This window comes from Rhyacophila brunnea, unplaced genomic scaffold, assembly GCF_057557595.1.
Source record: "Rhyacophila brunnea isolate RB1 unplaced genomic scaffold, BYU_Rbru_1.0 scaffold_3, whole genome shotgun sequence".
Lineage (NCBI taxonomy): Eukaryota > Metazoa > Arthropoda > Insecta > Trichoptera > Rhyacophilidae > Rhyacophila > Rhyacophila brunnea.
The window spans coordinates 289,875-310,077 of NW_028232965.1; the positions used below are offsets into that span (position 1 = coordinate 289,875).

The 20,203-nt window shown below is 38.6% G+C and overlaps 1 protein-coding gene across 2 annotated transcripts in view; it reads left to right on the forward strand.

Moving 5' to 3' along the window:
* Positions 1-1,399: 1,399 nt before the first annotated feature.
* The window catches only part of LOC147067716 (uncharacterized), a 32,803-nt gene continuing 13,999 nt past the window's right edge, over positions 1,400-20,203 (forward strand). The window contains exons 1-15 of one of the 2 annotated variants that reach the window (XM_085952507.1): positions 1,448-1,684; positions 1,964-2,930; positions 4,576-4,877; positions 5,850-5,950; positions 6,058-6,258; positions 8,112-8,242; positions 8,389-8,592; positions 8,748-8,891; positions 9,428-9,731; positions 9,809-9,943; positions 10,034-10,241; positions 10,330-10,495; positions 10,583-10,768; positions 11,464-13,003; positions 18,006-18,204. In XM_085952507.1, coding sequence (XP_085808633.1) covers positions 1,977-2,930; positions 4,576-4,877; positions 5,850-5,950; positions 6,058-6,258; positions 8,112-8,242; positions 8,389-8,592; positions 8,748-8,891; positions 9,428-9,731; positions 9,809-9,943; positions 10,034-10,241; positions 10,330-10,495; positions 10,583-10,768; positions 11,464-13,003; positions 18,006-18,204 — 4,775 coding nt within the window. In that variant the 5' untranslated portion in view covers positions 1,448-1,684; positions 1,964-1,976. Of the gene's footprint in view, positions 2,931-4,575; positions 4,878-5,849; positions 5,951-6,057; positions 6,259-8,111; positions 8,243-8,388; positions 8,593-8,747; positions 8,892-9,427; positions 9,732-9,808; positions 9,944-10,033; positions 10,242-10,329; positions 10,496-10,582; positions 10,769-11,463; positions 13,004-18,005; positions 18,205-20,203 lie in introns of both variants that reach the window. The other variant, XM_085952506.1, reaches the window with a different exon arrangement.

A 20,203-nucleotide genomic window follows, 5' to 3' on the forward strand; every position in this document is an offset into this window, starting at 1 on the left:
CTCAAATGAACATTGACATTAGAAACACTGCTCTAACGCCATTACAATAAAGGTCATATTGCTATAAATTCCCGATGCGTGATATCGCATACTGGAATTGCGTGACGTCTACCTATACATGCGAATGCGCGAATTTACTTGCTAGCTACTGTATTGAGTGCGTCGTCCATTAATAATGTCATTGCTTTGACTAGTCAAATCTTACATAGTAAACACCTTTTCCAGTTGCATAAGTTTTTGCAATTTATTGTCAATAACAACATATTTTATTACGAGTAGGTACCTAGTTATCTATTTTCGTCGAACTCTCACCCCTTGCAATCGAGCGGGGGCAGTTACTTTGTCTGCCTCAAGGTTTATTCACACATGTTTACAAATGTATTTTTGGATCTTAAGGCCCTTACCAATTTGGAGGCTGTGGGCTATAGCCCCATGGTAGATCCGGCCCTGCTCCCAACCCAAAATCATGTTCTTCAATATGTATGTAGATACCCACTACCGACGTTTTTAAATTTCACCACTCAAAAGGCAATACATTTTCTAATATCTCTTGAGAATCGTTTATTTCGCATTTTTACTTTCAGTTTACACACTGCTTCATACCTATTTAAAACTATCGATTTTTTCCTAGTTAAAAATAGCAACCTCATAATTTTCTAAATTCATATGATTTAAAATTTGTTGTGTAACATAATATTGATGAAAATTGTTTGAAGAAATGCCGGAGCGCCGCCCCGTCCGATTTGCGAGCATTGAAATGGGCATGTTGCATTGTAGGTAGGTACCTTAGATTAAGGAATAAAGGTAGGTACCTATTCAATTTGTAGTAAACAAGCCAATTAAGATTAAAAAATAAATCAATACACATAAGATTGACCCTATGGTTAAAATATGGTACCGCAATAATAATGATTTACAAATAAATAAAACAATTCAATTGATTTTCTTCAACATATTTTGATAATTGTACGTTCATTTATAATTGACCAATGTTTATAATATACCTAAATTGTTTGTAAAGAGATGTTCCACATTTTTTGGGATTATTTACAATACTTACATTATTATTTATTAATAAGGTCATTAGCGAAATTTTTGTATATGTAAGTATTCGACGACGATAAAATATAATTAAATTTAATAGATGATTGATGTATCAATACAATCTATTAAATACTAGGTATATAAAATATAAATGTTTTATTAATAATGTATTGGAAAATAAATGGATCTGCGATCTTTGCGAAATGTGTAAATTTCCGAACACGAACATACTAGTAATAAATGACTAGGAACAAGAATGCGATCGATAATGTTGCCATCTAAAATAGTTTATATTATAATATAAAGATTATTCACCAAACGTCAATTGTAAATAACGCTTATTTTCCTTTGAAATATAATCGAAAATGGCTTAGCGTAGATTACATTTATCGAAAGTAAATGCACGGGAAAATGAACTACATTTTAGTGTCTCGTTGGGCTTCTCTTTTGCGTTAAATTTAAGTGGCAATTCATCTGACATCTGCTGATAAATTTTGTAAATACTCGTCTGTCGGAAAATGCTATTTACCGAAATAATGGCTTCCGAGGAACTAATTATCGCGAACAATAATTAAAATTTAAACAAATATAAACGATTGTGAAAAATGTGTCTGTAATCTTTCGGCGGCAATGATATCAGGTGAGACGTCGAACGTCTGAAGGCCCCGCGGCGGCTCGCGGTTGACTCTAAAGCGTCCGACGAATGACGGTTCCGATTGTTAATATAATATTTTTGTCTTTAAATTAAAGACCGAGTTCTCTCTTTGTGAATGAGTCGATATATAAAGAGAGAGCCGAAATAAATAATTAAGTCGGCCGCGCCGTCTCCTTTTCGCCGAAGACTCTCATCGATGAGATCGAGATCGTGCGTTCGGTCATTTCGTATGTGATGAGTATTTTCGGCGTTACATTGTTTCAGAAGTACGCCTGTGATGGATAACCCCGCGGCGGGCCTCGCGTCGGCGGGAGTCGCCAAGGCGAAGGCCGGGCGGCTCGACGACGATTCCGAGGCGGAGTCCGACGGTTCAGGGGACTTGCTGGACAGCGGCGACGATGACGTTTCGCCGGACGACGATTCGTCCGAGGAGGAGCCTCCGCGGCTCCCCGTCGTTCCGGTGCGGAAGCAGCAGTACGGCAGGCCCAGGCAGCGGATCAAACCGCCGCCGAAGCCCTCCGTCAGGAACTTCTTCAAGCAGAAGAGAAAAAGTGACGCTCTGAAGGAGTTTCAAAAGTTTAGTAAAAGAATGAAATTGGACACAGGTTTGACTATCAAAACGATCGCCGGCGGTGATATCGTGGAACTGGAAGAATTGTTGGGCGAAGACAGCGATGACAGTTATACGAGGAGAGAAGATTCCTTCTCGAGTGACGGCTTCAGCGATCCCGAATTCACCATCGACCCCGCGGCCGGCCTCGAACCCGACCAGGGAAACGAGAGTTTCATCGATCCCGAAACGGGAGACATCGTAGTCCCCGGCCAGCCTAAAATCGTCGCCGAAAGGCAGAGTGAACCGGGAGGCGATATGGAGAATTCGAAAGGCTCCGACGCCGTCGACGGTGAAAATGATAAGACTCTTTCTATTTGTGATATAATTAATGACAGTAACGAATTAGATTTATCGAAAAATGTCGATATTGAAGACATTTTAGGAGGAAATGAATTTACAATTGAAAAGTCAGCACATTTCTTGGAAAATTCCAGAAATGAAATGTTAGCAGCGCAGACGGGAGACGATGCTGACTATGACATCACGGAAAAACTGAAAGAAATGGGGGAGATAAGTGTTAAATCTGTTAAAAGGGAAGATGATACGGATGCTATGCCCCCTGTTGAAAATGGTGAGAAAGCGGGCGAGGCTTCAGCTCAGGCTGAGACAGAAGATGATGTACGTATAATAATAATAATATGTTGAATTTAAATTTCTAGGTATAAAGTTTTTATAAAAGCTATCATTTTGAATGTCTATCAAGCTTAAATTAAGATTGCATAGTGTTTGATTCTTTGAGACCTCTGTCTGCAGGATTAAAGTCCATGGCTTGGTCAAATACGTTTTCCAATGTCTGCATCCAAATCAGTGCTGCCACCTATGCTGATTATTGTATAAAGGTGTAAAAACTATAATATTTCTGAAAAAAACTAACATTTTTCGCCTTCAATCCTTCAAAAATATAGTATATTTATATTTGGTGTGAAGTTTATGGTATTTTACATTTTTTACGGAATCACAATTATTATAGTATTGTAATGTCCTATTGTGGATTGCAAGTGCTATAATTATAGTACGGTTGGCAACACCAATTCAAACATAATCGAAAAACAATTCAGCAAGGACCCCGAGGTGACGAAAGATCTTATTATTTTGAGTTTATATTGAGGTTGAAACATTGAACGTAAATATGCATTTGCATAGACAAAAGTATAAGATATGGAATATTTTTAGATGACTTATTGCCAAAGTTAGAAATCATTAAATAATGTAATTATATATTTCTGCTCGGCTTGATCCTGGATTATGACATTTTAATTTATCTATGATTTATTGACAACCTCAGTCTTGGGTTTATATTTTGCCATACGATGATTTGTTTTATGGGATAGGAGTAGACTGACTGTACGCTAGGATAACCAAACAATGGGACAACTAGACAATGGAGAAGTACACATACAGTGCAATTTGATGACCAGCAAGCAGATGAGCAAGTTTGATAAAGTATCGCCTATAATAAAGCGAGTTTTATGGTTGTTGCAAAGACTCTTGTCGATGGTGTGGTTTTACATTCCAATTTTGCACTGTAGTGATATTGTGCAATAATGTTTATAAATCGGCTGACATTCTGTAAGTTGCGCAATGCGCTTCAATTCTATCGGCAAATCATCCAACAACATTGTGCAGTATCGTTTGGTCATTATATTGACAGTTTGTGTAATATAATGTGCCAATCAAAAGTTCGGTGAAAGCACACCATAGAGTGTAATAACAATAAGCAATAATCTCATATATTATACGTAGATACTTTATATTAAACTTGCTAGTCTACTCTTTACATTTTATTCGCATATTTCATTTATCTGTGCGTCGTCCAGTTGTTCCATGGTTCTGTTATCCCAGCAAACAATGAAGAAACTCATTACTGATGACGATAATTAAATTGGCTGGGTGGAAATTCACCCTTGTATATGTTTGCCAGGTCTGCCCTGAGATAAAAATACCTCGCATCACATTTACAAGCCCAAATTTTTTTTATCCTTTCATTTTATTTACAAACAATGCGATGCATTTAATGCTGCCAATGCAGAAAATATTTTTTTCTATAGCTCTTTTAATGTTGTAATAGAAAAAAAATTATTACTTTCTCTATTACGATAGTTCAAGTCTTTCATGTATACGCACGCCCTAAGGAATATACGCACCCTCAAAAAGGAATACCATATTTTGATGGAAAATTCTATGACATCCACGGTTCTCTGATAATATATTTTTATTATGAAGCGAATGGGGCTGACAGAATAATATTATGTAAACATTCCAGAAGAGCAAGTCAATGAGCAACGCAGTGAACGTGCGGCGCAACATTCGCGAGGTAATGGACGAAAAGCAGTTAGACGCGTCCACATTGGCTGCACAGCGCCAGGAGTCAGAGAGGCTGGCACGCGTGCAAGAGCAGCAGCGCATCATCCGCGAGGTTCGCCGTCAAATCTCGCAGGGAAAGCAGGAGCGGGCGCAGGCGCGCGTCGTCTCCATGCTGCAATCTGGTCACCTAGGCGGCTCCTCCCTGCTCAAGCGGGCCCAGGCTGCCTCCGATGCCGGCTCTGCCCACGCCCACAAACTCAAGTCAGCCTCTCTTTTATATCATCATATATAATATATTCTCACAATGCTGTGGATTTTAATTAATTTTCACATTTCATCCTCCTGCATGCATTCAGTGCTGGGACCGTGAAACGTTTCAGTACAATTACGAATATTTACTTATATATGAATATTTTTTACAATTGATTATGTATCAATTTAAATTTGTCAGAGAAGAACACATTATACAAAATTCTTATTAAAAGATTTATATTGACCGAAAAGATGATACAATATGCATGCAAATTACGCTTGCGTCATTTTTTCGTTTGAGACGATTGCAGAATGCAGGTCTATGTATGTCCGATCTGGTGTCATAAATTATGATTATATTGCCTGGGCAGCTCAAGAAGAATTCATAGATATTTATGTATATCGGATCACATAATTCGCTGGAAGTGGAATTTAATGACAGCATATTTCAGAAACAGCATTGGTAACCGTAATTCCTTTTGCGACAACATACCTATGCAAAAGAGCATTTTTGTCATTACTCATAATAAAAAATAAGCACAGGTCACACCTTTCAACGGAGACTTTGGGAAATTCCTTGCCAATAACCATTTCTATCATTGAACCTGATATTGATTTATGTATAAACATGCAACCACATCCACATCCATATCATTAAATTGTTTTTGTTAGGTTCATGTATTGTATATTTTTCATATTTTACATATTTTGTTTGTAAATAATAATTAATGCCAATTTTGATAACTAAAATAATTTATTTGTTGGCGGATGAATTATTTTTTTCAGACTTTGGGGGCTGAGGTATAAAACTATTTGGGAAGCACTGCATTATATTGTTGATTTTCACGTTGAGAATGCTCTACAGATGTGCATACAGAAGAGCATCACCGGATTGACGCCTCATCTGAGGGTCGTCTTCCTCATTGATTTCTTTTTGCGAAATTTTATTGAAAAATGTCAAATTGAATGAAATGTTTTCAGTCTCTCCAGCACGGTGATGGTGAAGTTGCCTTCCGGAGAGATGAAGAGGACTACTCTGAAGCCCGGACAGCTAGAGATGTTGAAAGCTCAGAGGAGCAAAGGTAATTTTCTTTCCGTCTACCGCATTTATTTATAAAAAAGAGAGAATTGAAGCGATGCGATCAGTGGAAAATGGAAAAAAATAAAAGTTCCCTCTGTTGAATTGCAGGCAATTTGACGCCAAGCGTGTCAATTTCGGCGGTGAAACCTGGGAAGGGCGGGGCTCGCAAGGAGGTGGTGGAGATCGTAGATAGCAGCAGTACAAGTGAGAGCAGCGAGAGCCCCTCTTCGGACTCCGATGACTGCATCATGCTCAGTGACTCCGAGCTGCCCCCCAGTCCCGAGCCCGAGGAAGACCCTCAAAACTCTGGTGAGCCCTTTTATGGAGACTGACTTTATGCTATACCTTACCGCAGCGATGTCCAAACTGGGAGGCGTGGAGTGTTACGAAGTTAGGCGCCAAAATTTAACACAATAATGTAGTCACAGGTTTGCAGTTTGCAAGAGCATAGTTTATAAAACGGCCGTTAGTTATAAACTATATAAAAAACAGTAATATAAAAGGTTGTTTGCAAACCTGTCTGAAGATATGGAAACTAATTAGCGCGCTGGCTATCTCGAGAAAAAATGATATAATAGGATCAAATCATAATATGTTTTGAGGAAAATTTGTTTAGGAACGATAACTTTGTTGTTAAACTTCTATTGTCTTCTATTATTATCTATTTGGTTGAAATTTAAAAAAATGAGTGAATAAATAAATGCAAGGACCACTAATACATTCACTGATTTAAAAAGACAAAGTGAAGGCATTCATAAAAAAATTGGAACTATGGAAATCAAAATTACAAAAAAAATAAGTTCGTCATGTTTTCACTTTTAAATGATTTCTGCGCCAGGTATATTGAACCAAAAAAAGTCTATTTACTGAGCACTTGGTTAGTTTCCTAATGCACTATACATTATTTATTTAGAAGAACTCGATTTTACAAAGTTCGCGAGGATATAGAATCCATTTGTCAATGAGCGATGATGTATTTGGATTGACTAATATTGAAAAGGAAAAATTGATAGAATTATGCGATAATTCATTGAAACAAAAACCCTAGTTCAATTTTGGTTGAATCGAAGTGAAGAATAATATAATACTTTGTAACGAAAAGTAATGCAAGTTGTAAGTAAAGTATTGCTACCAATCGTAACATCATATTATTATGTGAAATGGGATTTTCTGCATTAGCTGCAATGAAATCCAAATATTGATCCCGTTTAGTAGAAAAAGAGCACTTTGTGCTAATAAGCAAGCCAATCTGTGTCATGAAAAACAAATTAATTTAAAAATTAATATAATATAGTAAAACCTTATTTATTTTTATAATTAAGTTTTTTTTCGTTTAGATTAGATTTTTTTTAAAAGGAAGGTATAGTAACATAAAGTTTGGAAACCACTGCTTATAGTTAATAAAACAGAACAAATGATAAAATGAAATATGCAAAAATGATAAATAATATTATTTTCCACCTGAGTTCTTATCCATGTTGCAGTTAGGTAGAGTTATAATATGCTTCATAACTTTGCACTCCGGCTCTAGGATGGAAATGATGTAATATATTCTAAAAATATATTTTTTACATATATTTATTTATTTATTTACATATATTTTCCAAGTGAATATCATTTGATCTAATTTTATGCGAGGTAATCAGGCAAAAGGTGTATCAGTGTAGTAAAAAGTACAAAGTTATAAAATGTATAGGTACTCTTATGTTTTTTTCAGATTTTTCAGTTTCTTGCAAAATTTTGAGATTCAGCTACTTATCAATTTTCCAACTATCGGGAAGTCTGCCAGGAGAAAGACGGCGAGAATGAAATGAAATTAAAAAAAAATATATATTGACAGCCCGCAATGGATGGACGGCAAAGCATTCGCTTCTGTTTCGCAGAGTCACATGTTATTTTAATCACATGATTCAATGTGCAGACCTAAAATGTCGAATGAGAGGTTAACAAACGCTTCTGGTAAAAAAATGTCATAAAACTGGCGGAGGTCGCCCATCAGATTGTAGAGGCAATAAAAAAAATGACTACTTCATATTATCATGATTCATGAAACACACGATATCTTAAGGAAAAATATCGATAAGGAAATTATCTATCATTGTTTATAAACTATGCTATCATTAAATCGTCTATTAATTCAAATAATATTAATTTCATTTCAGGGCTGCACGTCAACGACACATACAATATTCCTGATGACCAAGGCAGAGTCGTCATCAATTTCGGCCACCCAGAAGGAGAGGAGGACATTTTTCTCGCTCCTCAGATTGGGAGGATCATCAAGCCTCACCAGGTGACACTTACTTTTTCAGATACGTATTGATGGTCTCAAAATCGGCCAGAGACTTATGATTGATCGAGTCATATTGCGATGTGTCAGTTTAAAACACTCATCGCGTCTAAAGTATTATTCGCAAATAGCTGTGGCATTTTTTACAGATCGGTGGAGTAAGATTTCTGTTCGACAACATCATTGAATCAGTAGAGCGCTTCTCCACATCCACCGGCTTCGGCTGCATCCTGGCACACTCGATGGGCCTCGGCAAGACCCTGCAGATCGTCTGCTTCTGCGACATATTTCTGAGGCACACCCAGTCCAAAACTGTCCTGTGCATCATGCCCATCAACACTCTTCAAAATTGGGTGAGCCTTTACTTCTCTGTCCTTTTATCCACCGTTTTGTGGTTCTTTTGACTGTAATTGTCGGATCTGCCATTCTCGCAACGCTCTGTGACAGTGTACAGTGTCCCATCATCTGTTATCGTAAATTTCTCATCTGACAACATGAAATTGTTCAGGTGGCCGAGTTTAACATGTGGCTGCCGACGGATCCTTCGGGCAGCCCTCTGAATGCTCACGGCGAAGTCCGTCCCAGAAATTTTCCCATCTATGTGCTCAACGATAGTCACAAGACGCTGCAAGCTAGGGCTAAAGTCATCCACGTGAGTATTCTTACTAAATTTTATCTCAGTTTTTGTTTCATTTGTTCAAACCGAATAGATGGAACTGGTATTAAAGGGATTAATACATATTTTTATTGAATATTATATATTCCTTGCCGTTTGTTGCTGACATTAAATGCATCTAAATATAAATTTAAATGGTTGACGCGCCACTTTGGTAGCTCTCTTATGGTTGCTTCTGGCTTCACCTGATGCTGGGCGGTTTTTACCTCGGCTCGATCCTGGAAAATAAATCTCAAGAGCACAATCGGGGTGAACCACACTCTGGATAAGTCTGCAATGCAAAATGTCAGCTAATTTAGTCATTAGCCTCGCTGATCTTTTTGCAGCTTCACTTTCTTATATAAAGGAACATCTTCACAGAAGACAATTTTTTTCTTTAAACTCTTTGGTTCAAACACGGAAGCGTTATCTGTTCTCATCAGAATCGATGTCGTAGTCTTGGATGGGGAAAATTTTCAGTCTGACAGAGACGTTTTTGATGTTTCTTTAATATGATGGGTCGATTTGTTCAGGATTGGACCGAAACGGGAGGCGTTCTCATGATCGGCTACGAGCTGTACCGCTTGCTGAGCATGAAGAAGACCAAGAAGCCGAGGAACAGGAAGAAGAAGAATGATCCGGCTGACAGAGGCAAGGAGAAATCCAACGATGCCTCCAAAGACGGAGCGGATGCCGACAAAAAAGAAGGCGACGAGAGCTCCAACGCAGACGGTGCCAACGCTCGACCCGAACCGCCCAAAGAAGGTGAACCCAACAACAAAGAGGAGAAGAAAGAAGAAGATGACGAGACGGACGAAGAGAAGAAGCTTCTCAACGGTACGTCTCCGTTCTGAAACATTTTAATTTTCCAGATGGGGTTGAAAACACTTATCGCAACTCGTCTCTGTTTTCAGAAATGCACGACGCTCTGGTGAAGCCTGGGCCGGATTTGGTTATCTGCGACGAGGGTCACAGAATAAAAAATTCCCACTCCAACATCTCCTATGCCCTCAAGCAGATGAGGACGAAGCGGCGAGTCGTACTCACGGGTAAACAAAAACGTTATCCTCGCTGATATTTATGCCACCACACGAAGGCCACACCGCGGAACAATTTTCTAAATCATGTTTTCGTTTCAGGTTATCCGTTGCAGAACAATCTGCTGGAGTACTGGTGCATGGTGGATTTTGTGCGTCCCAATTACCTCGGCACCAAGACAGAGTTCAGCAATATGTTCGAGAGGCCCATCCAGAATGGACAGTGCATCGACTCTACGCCCCAGGACATCCGTCTCATGAGATACCGCGCTCACGTTCTCCACTCTCTCCTTGTCGGTTTTGTGCAAAGGTTAGTGAGTTCTGTTATTCATATGTTTTTCATATGTCCGCCGACTATTCAGAAAATTCGCTCATGGCAACTTTTACTCAAATTTCAGGCGTTCGCATGCGGTTCTGCAGACAACTCTGCCCCAGAAGGAAGAATATGTGCTACTGGTTCGGATGACGGATCTCCAGCGAAAGCTGTACGACACATTCATGAACGAGGTGGTCCGGAAGAAGACCGTGCCCAACCCGCTGAAGGCGTTCGCCGTCTGCTGCAAGGTATGCCATTTGCATTTTTCTTTTGTTAAAATACACCTTTGGGAATGTTCTACGCGAATTCACAGATATTTGTCATGTTCATTTCAGATTTGGAATCATCCGGATGTCCTGTACTACTTCTTGAAGAAACGAAACGAGACCGCAGCCCTGATCGATTACGACTTAGACATCGAAGACAACGCCAATTTGATGAAAAAAGCCGCTAACAGTCGACAGACTCCCATCACTAAAAAAGGAAAGAGAGCGACCAGGTCGACCGCCAAAAAGGACAAGGTGATCATTATTCTGTTTTTTGATACACCTGACATACTCTAACAGAATCTATCTGACCAATATTCCGGGATTTTAACTTTTATAAGGCTTCCTAGTGCCATATGGTGGCCATAAATGGAGAAGGGATCTCAGCCTGAGCGATGGGTAAACTTTGTAGGATCTTTTCTTATACAAATCGTTATTAAATGATTTCATAAAATATAAACAAATAGATTATGTTGATGTTATATAATTAATATGATAATTATAGTACATGTTTTAAAAATCTATTTTTATTAACATACTTATCGAGGAAAAAAAATACAGCATTCAATGTTTTTTTTAACGAAAATGCAATATGACGAGATATAAAATAATATTGTTTTCATTTTAAAATTCAGTTCAATAATAATTGTCATAGTTGCTACTTTGAAGGAAAACACAAGAAATCTTGTACACACTTGCCCCAATGTTCTTGTTATTATCATTATTATCATTTATATAATATCTTTTTTCATCTAACAATCAAAAACAAAGTGGTTGATTTACTTTGATGACTTTTAATAATTATATGTATTTGTACTAACTTGTTCCTGTACAATGGTTGTATTGTTTTTTTAAATTGTAATTAAAGCATATCATTGAGGAGATGTTGTTGATTTTGCGTACAGAGCCATAACGCATTGATTGATTTTCATTTCATTGCTCGGTTTCAGTCGTCCAACAGTGGTAAGCCGGCGGCCACGATCCCTCCCAACACGGGCAGCGCCCCCAACGATTATCACAACCCTTACGACCCTTCCAAGAGCGAGCACCCCAATGGTCCTCACCACTACGGCTACGGAGGAGAGGCACCGCCTGATGCCTATCCACCCTACCAGGGTTACCACCATCAGTATCCTCCGCAGAATAATTATTACGGCCAGAACGATTCCTACGGCCATCAGCCGTACAACAGTGGCTATTATCAGAATCAACCTTACAGCGGTGATTACAACGACCAGTACAACTCGCAGAACCCTCACATGGCGCCGCCCGACAGTGGTGGTCCCCCTCCCCACGACCAAAATGCTCACGGCTATCCCCAAAACCATGCTTACAATCCGCAGGGCTATTGGGGCAACGACGGCAATTATTATGACGGTGCCGATCCCAACTACTACCCCTCTCAGAATCAGCCCGGTTATCAGGGCAGCCAGGATCCATATGGCGCAGCATATGACCCTTACGCCCAGCAAACCCAGCCTTACCACGGATTCAACCAGAACCGAACTAACGGGGGCGGCGTCGACCCCGCCTTCACCGATCCCGCACATGGATCCGATGGTCTCCCCTACCGCCAGGAAATTCTGCCTGCTCCCGCTCCTGCCCCCTACGACGCCCCGCAGAATCCCGACGGGCCGGTCAATGACGTTTACGATGGTGCTCTTTATCCTCCGTACAGGAGTGCGGATGGCGCCTCCGCCGACCATGACGTCAAGTCGTCCGTGGACGGGGTTTCCTCGCTTCTATGGCCCGCCGGCCTGGACGACGTCATCAAAGACGAGCTCCCCGACCGCCCCGCCCCCCATTTGCATTTGTTGGAAGTCAAGAACGAATCCAAAGCGGACTCGGACGGGGAAATAAAAATAGCCGACCTAGATACCATGAAGCTGATCGATGAGACAAAGCCTGAAGTCAAACAGGAAGCCGAAGTTAAACGGGAAGCCAAAGTCGAAGTCGAACCAGAACAGAAAGCAGCACCGAAAGAGGAGGTCGAACCCCGAACCGAGCCGCCTGCTGAAAAAGAATCGCCGGAGCCCAAGAAAGCTGAGAGGCCTTCGTCCAAGAAGAAAGACGCTAAGACTAAGGAGAAACCCGACAGAAGCAAAAGCAAAAAGGCCAAGGAGCGGAGCGCAGCCAAAGATAAGAAGAATGGCAAGCGGAACTCCAAGGACAAGAGCGGAGGAAAGGGTGATGGCAGCGGAAAGGAGAGTGAGAAAGAGGAGGACAGTGACTCTAAGAAGAGCGAAGCCAAGGAGGAGGTCCCCTTCGAGTGGGCTAACGACATCCTGAAGGGCTACGTTCCAGGTATCATTGAAAACTCGGCCAAGATGGAGATCCTGTTCTGCGTTTTGGAGGAGAGTATCCGCCTGGGTGACCGCCTGCTACTCTTTAGCCAGAGCCTCTTCACCCTCAATCTCATCGAAGACTTCCTGCAGAGAAACTACATCTCCGGCACCGATTGCCTCTGGGCCAGGAACAGGAGCTACTACCGTGAGTACCCTTAAGTACCCTTGCGGAAGTTCACTTATGAAGTCATGGTACGCCCCCTTCTGTTTGCTGCAAGTTCCCTATGCCATCTTAACCTCAGGGATGCTGTATCTCTTTTTAAACAGACTATCCATCTCCCCACCCTTCTTTTCCTTCTGATCTATTGAAGAGGAGCCTCTATGGTCACAGGCAATAGACATTCTTGCGGGAACAGAAACGAAATTGTCAGAAATCAAATCACTTCCACTATTTTACTTACTAGTCATGCCCAAGATCAGTTTTCACAACGTTTGCCCTGTTTCATTTATTTTGGATATACATAATTAACAAATCAACATTCACAATGAAGAATTTGACCACGAAAGTTCATTTTCTGGCTAAAACTGTTATAGTTTTAAATCGTAAACTTAATTGATTTACCAATTGAAAGTCATGAAGTTTCCTGGTGATATAGTTGAATTTAAGTTTTGTGATATTAACACATTGACTGGTGACTAGATAATTACTAATAATTAATTACCACATTTAAATAGCATGCTAATTATATCTAATGGCCACCTGATTGTTACGCGCTATGCGTGTCTTTAGCGTCCAATATATTAAATGAAAATTGTTCTTTCTAAACATGAAATCAATTGTTCAAATGATAGACACATATACGAGGGGAGTTCCATAAATTCGCGAAATGGGACAGAAAAAAAGAATATATATATGTTTCATATTTTTATTTTTCAATATAATCTCCTCAGACATGAATCCACTTCTATCTATCGATCAATTTTTCTAAACCTTAATAAAAATAATTTTCCGATTTGCCTTCAAAATGCTCGTTTATGGCTACCTGTAGGGACTCATCATCATCAAAAAGTTTTCCACGTAAGTCTTTCTTCAAATTTGAAAACAGGTAATAATCACTAGGTGCTAGATCAGGACTGTAAAGTGAATGACGCAATTCTTGGAAGCCGCATTTTTTCATAGCAGCCATTGCAATTTGAGCCTTATGAACAGGTGCGTTGTAATGAAGTAAGAACACACCTTTTGTTTTTTTACCCTCCTTTTTACTTTAACTCATTAGTGGCACAGGTGTCCAGATGGACACATCAATTTTGTTGATGGTGTGACATGAATTTTTATTTGTTTTAAAAATTGTTTATTTACATTTTTTATGTATCTGTAATATAACAGAGAATGAATAGTGAAAATAAAATTTTGATATCATTTTTAAGTTTTGAGATAATAGCCATGTCCATATGGACACGCGTGACACTTATGTTATCATTTTTTTTTTTTGATTCTATGGTTTATTAGTAGAATTATTATAAAGTATGATAGTTTTCAATACACATTACACACAAGCTAATATTGCATTTTCTTCACTGCGTTCTGATTTCCGATGTTTCTTTTTCTTTAAAAAAACGGTCACAACGTCGATTTTTTCTATTTTTTTGAATAAAATAATTTAACCCATTAAATCGTATATCTGCTAGACCCATTGATTTTTATGTACATAGTTTTGAATATCCATCCTATCAAGATCCATCAGCATTCTTATTTTCCACATTTTCCCCGTAAAATTGATATTTTGTGCAGCTGGGTGTAATTGCGTGTGGAATCTCCAGTTGCAGTATAAAATATCATTTTGGTCTATCTACGTTCTTGCATTCCTAGATTTCACTTGTGTATGTGCTTTTAATCGTCTATGATTTAAATTATCGATTGTTTCACCACCATCCTCATCTGTTAAAACCACAGGATTTGGTCGGTGGTGAGATAAATAATAATATTATATTCGTCGACATTATCATCATCACTCGCTTCATAAAGTGCATCGAATGCATTTTTTACCAGCATTTCTCTTTCTTCAATCTTGGACATATCCCAGAAACTAAATAATTTGACAAAATGAGAATAATATATTTTATAACAAATATAGTGATAACAAATCATAATTTAAATTTGTAGTGTTAAGTGGCACGCGTGTCCATATGGACACGCATTAATTGATTATGCAATAACACCACATAAACAAAAATAGTTCCATTTCTAATTACATATAATGAAACTGCACACGTTTATAATGCATTCAATGACAGAAATATTATTCGTTGAAACAATATAATCAGAAAACCATGGTTACCTTTAACATAAGTCCATCTTTATGTGATTATAAAATGAATGGCCACTTTGACACTTGATATTAATTTTATTATGTCAGCTAGATCATTCAAATGACGAACAATTGAAGCAGTGTACTTATTTCAACTGACTAACGTTTATAAACCAAATTGTTATTTTAAAATAACAATTAGGCAAAGTAAACTGTACTACAATAATTGCGTGTCCATATGGACACGGGTGACACTAACGTGAGCAATTGGGTCTGGCACTAAAGAGTTAATAGATTCTTTTAAAAGACTTAGAATAATAGCGTAGTACTGTCCCGTGATGTTGGTGCCTTTTTATTTATAATCTATTATTAGGATTCCTTGTGAACCCTAAAACACTTGCCATGGTACGTGGTACTTGCCATGGCTTACCTTTCCAGCCGATGGTACGACCTTAAACTTCTTGGGGGCTGAACCACCCTTTTTATGCCACTGCGTGGACTCCTTTTTTAACTCAGGGTCATAATGATGAACCCACATTTCATCTTCTGTAACAATTTTGTTGATTAGTTCTTCTTGATTGACGCCAAACAGCTTTAAAAACTGTTTAGAACATTCCACACGGTAACTTTTTTGATGAGGCAAAAGTATTCGTGGCACCCATCTTGCGCTTACCATTAACATTCCAAGATTTTCATGTATAATTCTGGAAATTGTTGTTTTGGATAGATTGAACCTTTCTGCGATTTCCGATTAGTTTTAACTGACCATTTTCCAAAAGGGCATCTTCAATTTTAATACATTTCATAATATGTAGTGACGTCATTTGGCCTTTCACAACGGTCATCATCTTCTAATGACTCTCCACCTTGTTTAAATAAATGTGACCATTTGTAAATCATGGCTTTACCACAACAAAGAGTGCCATAAACCAATTTCATTTCATTTTGGATGGTTTCCACACTTTTTCCCTTTTTTGTGGGGAATTTAATTACTGCACGGAGCTCAATATTTGACATTTTTAAGTTATCATCGACTTTCGTTTGCTCTTTTGAGTATTGGAAGCGATTTAATAATACAATCAACTTGAAATTGCACATGTATACCTAAAAAGGATTACCTAACAATAAAAAAATAATTTTAACCCCAATACTTGCTACTTTCATCACCATTCCGCGAACTTATAGAACTCTCCTCGTATATAAATTTTAATATGAACATCAGGAAAATTTGTGGTGAGATATGTACCAACCGGCTATTGCATACACATACTTTGGTTTTAGTATAATAGGTAGTATCACTGATGTAAGTGATGTTGCGTTGCTATTTCAATCACCATCTCACTATCACTCTTAGAGGTGATCCTCTGAAATGTCCATCTGCATAAAAATTTGCCTCTTTGCCTTTATTTAGACAGTCTGGAGCAGAATTGAAATGTTTCTATTCGAGTCGATTTGTCTGGGGACAGTCTCAAGGAGATATGTAAAAGTTTGCTGTGACATTTGAGATAAGGACATGTAAAAACCCACGGTGGCCGCGCGGCTTAAGCGTTGGACTATCACGCCTTGGGTCTCAGGTTCGAATCCTGGGTCTGGCAAGTACACATATTGTTTTTCAATTTGTGTGTGAGTCAGGGTATGGACCTAATAGGTTGAGCAAGTGGCTGACATCCATTTCTCGTAAAAAAACAAAATCTGTTAATACAAACCTCTACTCTGTGGAGGCCCATATGATTCTATTAGGATCGGACATGGTCGGAAAAAAAAAATGGAAAGGTTCTTGAGTGTATGTACTCACCGAGCTGACGGATTTTTTTTTGTTTTCTTCTTTGATCATATCCGCTCCTCAGTTAAAGTATATGGACACCACACGATGCTTTCGTGAATCCAAATTGCGCTCGCCAGTCTTCTTGCATCTTCGCAGGTCATACTGACATCCCGAAGCAATTTTTGGTCTTCTTACTTATAACCAGTGGCGGTTCGTCCATATGCACTGCGGAACTACAGCGCCCCCAAGCAAATTGAGAAAAATGTAATATTATAATATACATACATTTATGTATATTATATGAAAATATCAATATTATTTAAGAGTGTTAAGCTCGCCCGCGCACCGATACATCCAATAATAATTATCATACACCGCGATGAAAGTGATGCATCGCATGATTTCATGCAGTACCATTTTCGATAGAATAGGTGAAGGAGGGGCTCGCCGCTCGGAGCTTAGTCTGATACTGCCGCTTTAGCAGTATTTTCGTGTTCAAACGTTGTCGGGTACAGCGACTCTGAGCTAGATGCGACGCGGTGCGCGAGTCGCGACAGATGTCGAGAGTAACTAAAAGGTGATAGACCTTCTTTCAAGGAAAAAAGACAGAAGAATCATTTTTATAATGAAATAAAACCACTTATGATAATAATTTTGATGTTAATAGTAAAATATAATCCAAATAAACATTTATTTTTATTTTTAATCAACCGCAGCACCCCCAGATATAATATCCACGAGCCGCCACTGCTTATAACACAAATGTGTGTTATAAGTCAATCATGACAAGCCACGAGATGATCTGAATGGTAGTGGATAATAGTTATTTATGACTGACCACAACTATCAGCGTGAATCTGCGAGATGTCAAGACTGTTTATGTATTTTAGCCATTAGCCAAAAACAAGGAGAATCTTAGTTGCATGACCAATTTCATCATTAAAAATTGTACATATCGGCTTTTTATAGTTTTAATCATATAATATAACTTAAATTCATAATAATTTTCCTCGTAAGTGTAAGTGTATTAATTTTAGATATTTTGAATTCAAAATCTATTTCACACAGTTGATAGATCAATAAAATTATGGGAATGAATTTTATCACTCTGTTGATTTTTTTTTTTTCATTAGGACTGGACGGCTCGACGAGTGCTCTAGAAAGGGAGAAGTTAATCAACGAATTCAATTCTAATCCCAACATCCACCTGTTTCTGGTGTCGACGAGAGCGGGTTCGTTGGGAATCAACCTGGTGGGAGCCAACCGGGTGATAGTGTTCGACGCCAGCTGGAATCCCTGCCACGATACTCAGGCTGTCTGCCGAGTCTACCGGTGCGCTTCTCATATTATTTTTTGTTATCCGATATAAATAAATATTTTGTATACCCTCAGAAAAAGGCATTCAAAGCGAACGAGCTTATAGACAGTGCGGGTCGAGTCCCTCGCATATTTGGGGTGAGAGTGTGTGCGGAGATGGGGATTGCTGATGATGTGAAGACTGATGATGGAGGATGAGTAGGGCGAAGTATGAACACTGGCAGTTTGTATTTCGATGACTAGATTTATTTCCGGATCGACAAGTGCAGTTTACATAGGTACCTACATAAAGACAATAAAACAAGAGATAAATATTCATTCAATCAAGATAGCCTATTTATTGAATCCCTCACAATTGAATATGTGGATACATACCCATGCCTTCGGTGAGAAATGTATTTTAACATAATAAATATTACTCAGGTAAAAATTCTTATTAATAATTGGTAATTAGATTCCTGTGAAATTTGTATGCTAAAAATGTATGCACTAAACTGACTAAACAATCTTATTTTCGCCGTCAGCGTTTCTCACTGAGTAAGCACTAACTGACTAATTGATACCGCTCTGAAAAATGTGTATAAAAATAATTAAATAATATTTTCGCCATCGATTTGTATGTCACGGATTTAGCTGACAATGCTTGTTCTCGCAGGACTCATTGATCGCCACACATAGGCGTGCAGTAATTCTTGCACGTCTAGACTTGTAGAAGAAAATGATGTACTTACTTATATCTAACCTCTGGGCAAACAGGGAAAATTTGTTTCTGTTAATACATTCACTGCTGAGCTACTAATTACCCCAATTCGATAATATGCTAATGACCACTAATGGCCTTGGGCCAGGCGCGGTGTGCGCACTCAACGAGTTAATGTTCCTGACTGTTTAATTACCTACCATCACAGGTGCAATATTTTATAATTATGTGTTATTGGGAAAGGTGCTGTAGAAAGCCCCTTTTCTCTTCAGATGAACGATGTTGAATCTTCTTCCAGACAGAGACTTGTGTGTTTTTCCTAAAATAATCACTGAAGTATCACTTTGACATGTCATTTTTGTATGGAAGAATGAACCAGCATGGAAAATTGAGAATTAGAGGTCCCAGCTAGAGTTGGGTATTTCCCGAGAAAATCTCAATCTTGAGATTCGGGATTTCCCGAAATGATGAAATTGAGATTCGGGATGGAAAAATTCTCAAGAAATCCTAACGGGATATTCCCGAAACCCAACTCTAGTCCCAGCGCAGTTATTCTTAACAGTTGGCACTTTAGCATGTTTCCATTATTTTCATTGGTGCAAATTAACACGGAAGCCATTCTATACACAAGGTGGTTATCAGCAGCTATCGACGATTGTCTACAATAATTGTTAAATTCGTAATACGGTAAAAATTTAAGTTGGTAGACGTGCGTGTGAAATACTGTGTCTATTCAGTCAAATTTGGGTATGTTCGTGCCGGCCTGTTAATTATGCTTTTTTCCACCCGAACCTCGAAATGCTCGTAATTTTGATTGAAAACAAACATAACATAACCTACAATTTTATTAGTCATGTCATTGCAGCATGTAGTAAAACAAATATTATGTTACTACTAGTCATTCGATATTTGACAGCTCGCAGGGATCTAAAAATTAGGGCGGTGGCCGTGACGTAATTATTTTTCAAAACAGCCGCTTCTCAATTCTCAATATGTCTATTCAGTCAAATTTGGGTATGTTCGTGCCGGCCTGTTAATTATGCTTTTTTCCACCCGAACCTCGAAATGCTCGTAATTTTGATTGAAAACAAACATAACATAACCTACAATTTTATTAGTCATGTCATTGCAGCATGTAGTAAAACAAATATTATGTTACTACTAGTCATTCGATATTTGACAGCTCGCAGGGATCTAAAAATTAGGGCGGTGGCCGTGACGTAATTATTTTTCAAAACAGCCGCTTCTCAATTCTCAATATGTAATTGACATAATCGAGAAGTTAACATAGCCAAAAGAGGGGCTGTTAAAAGA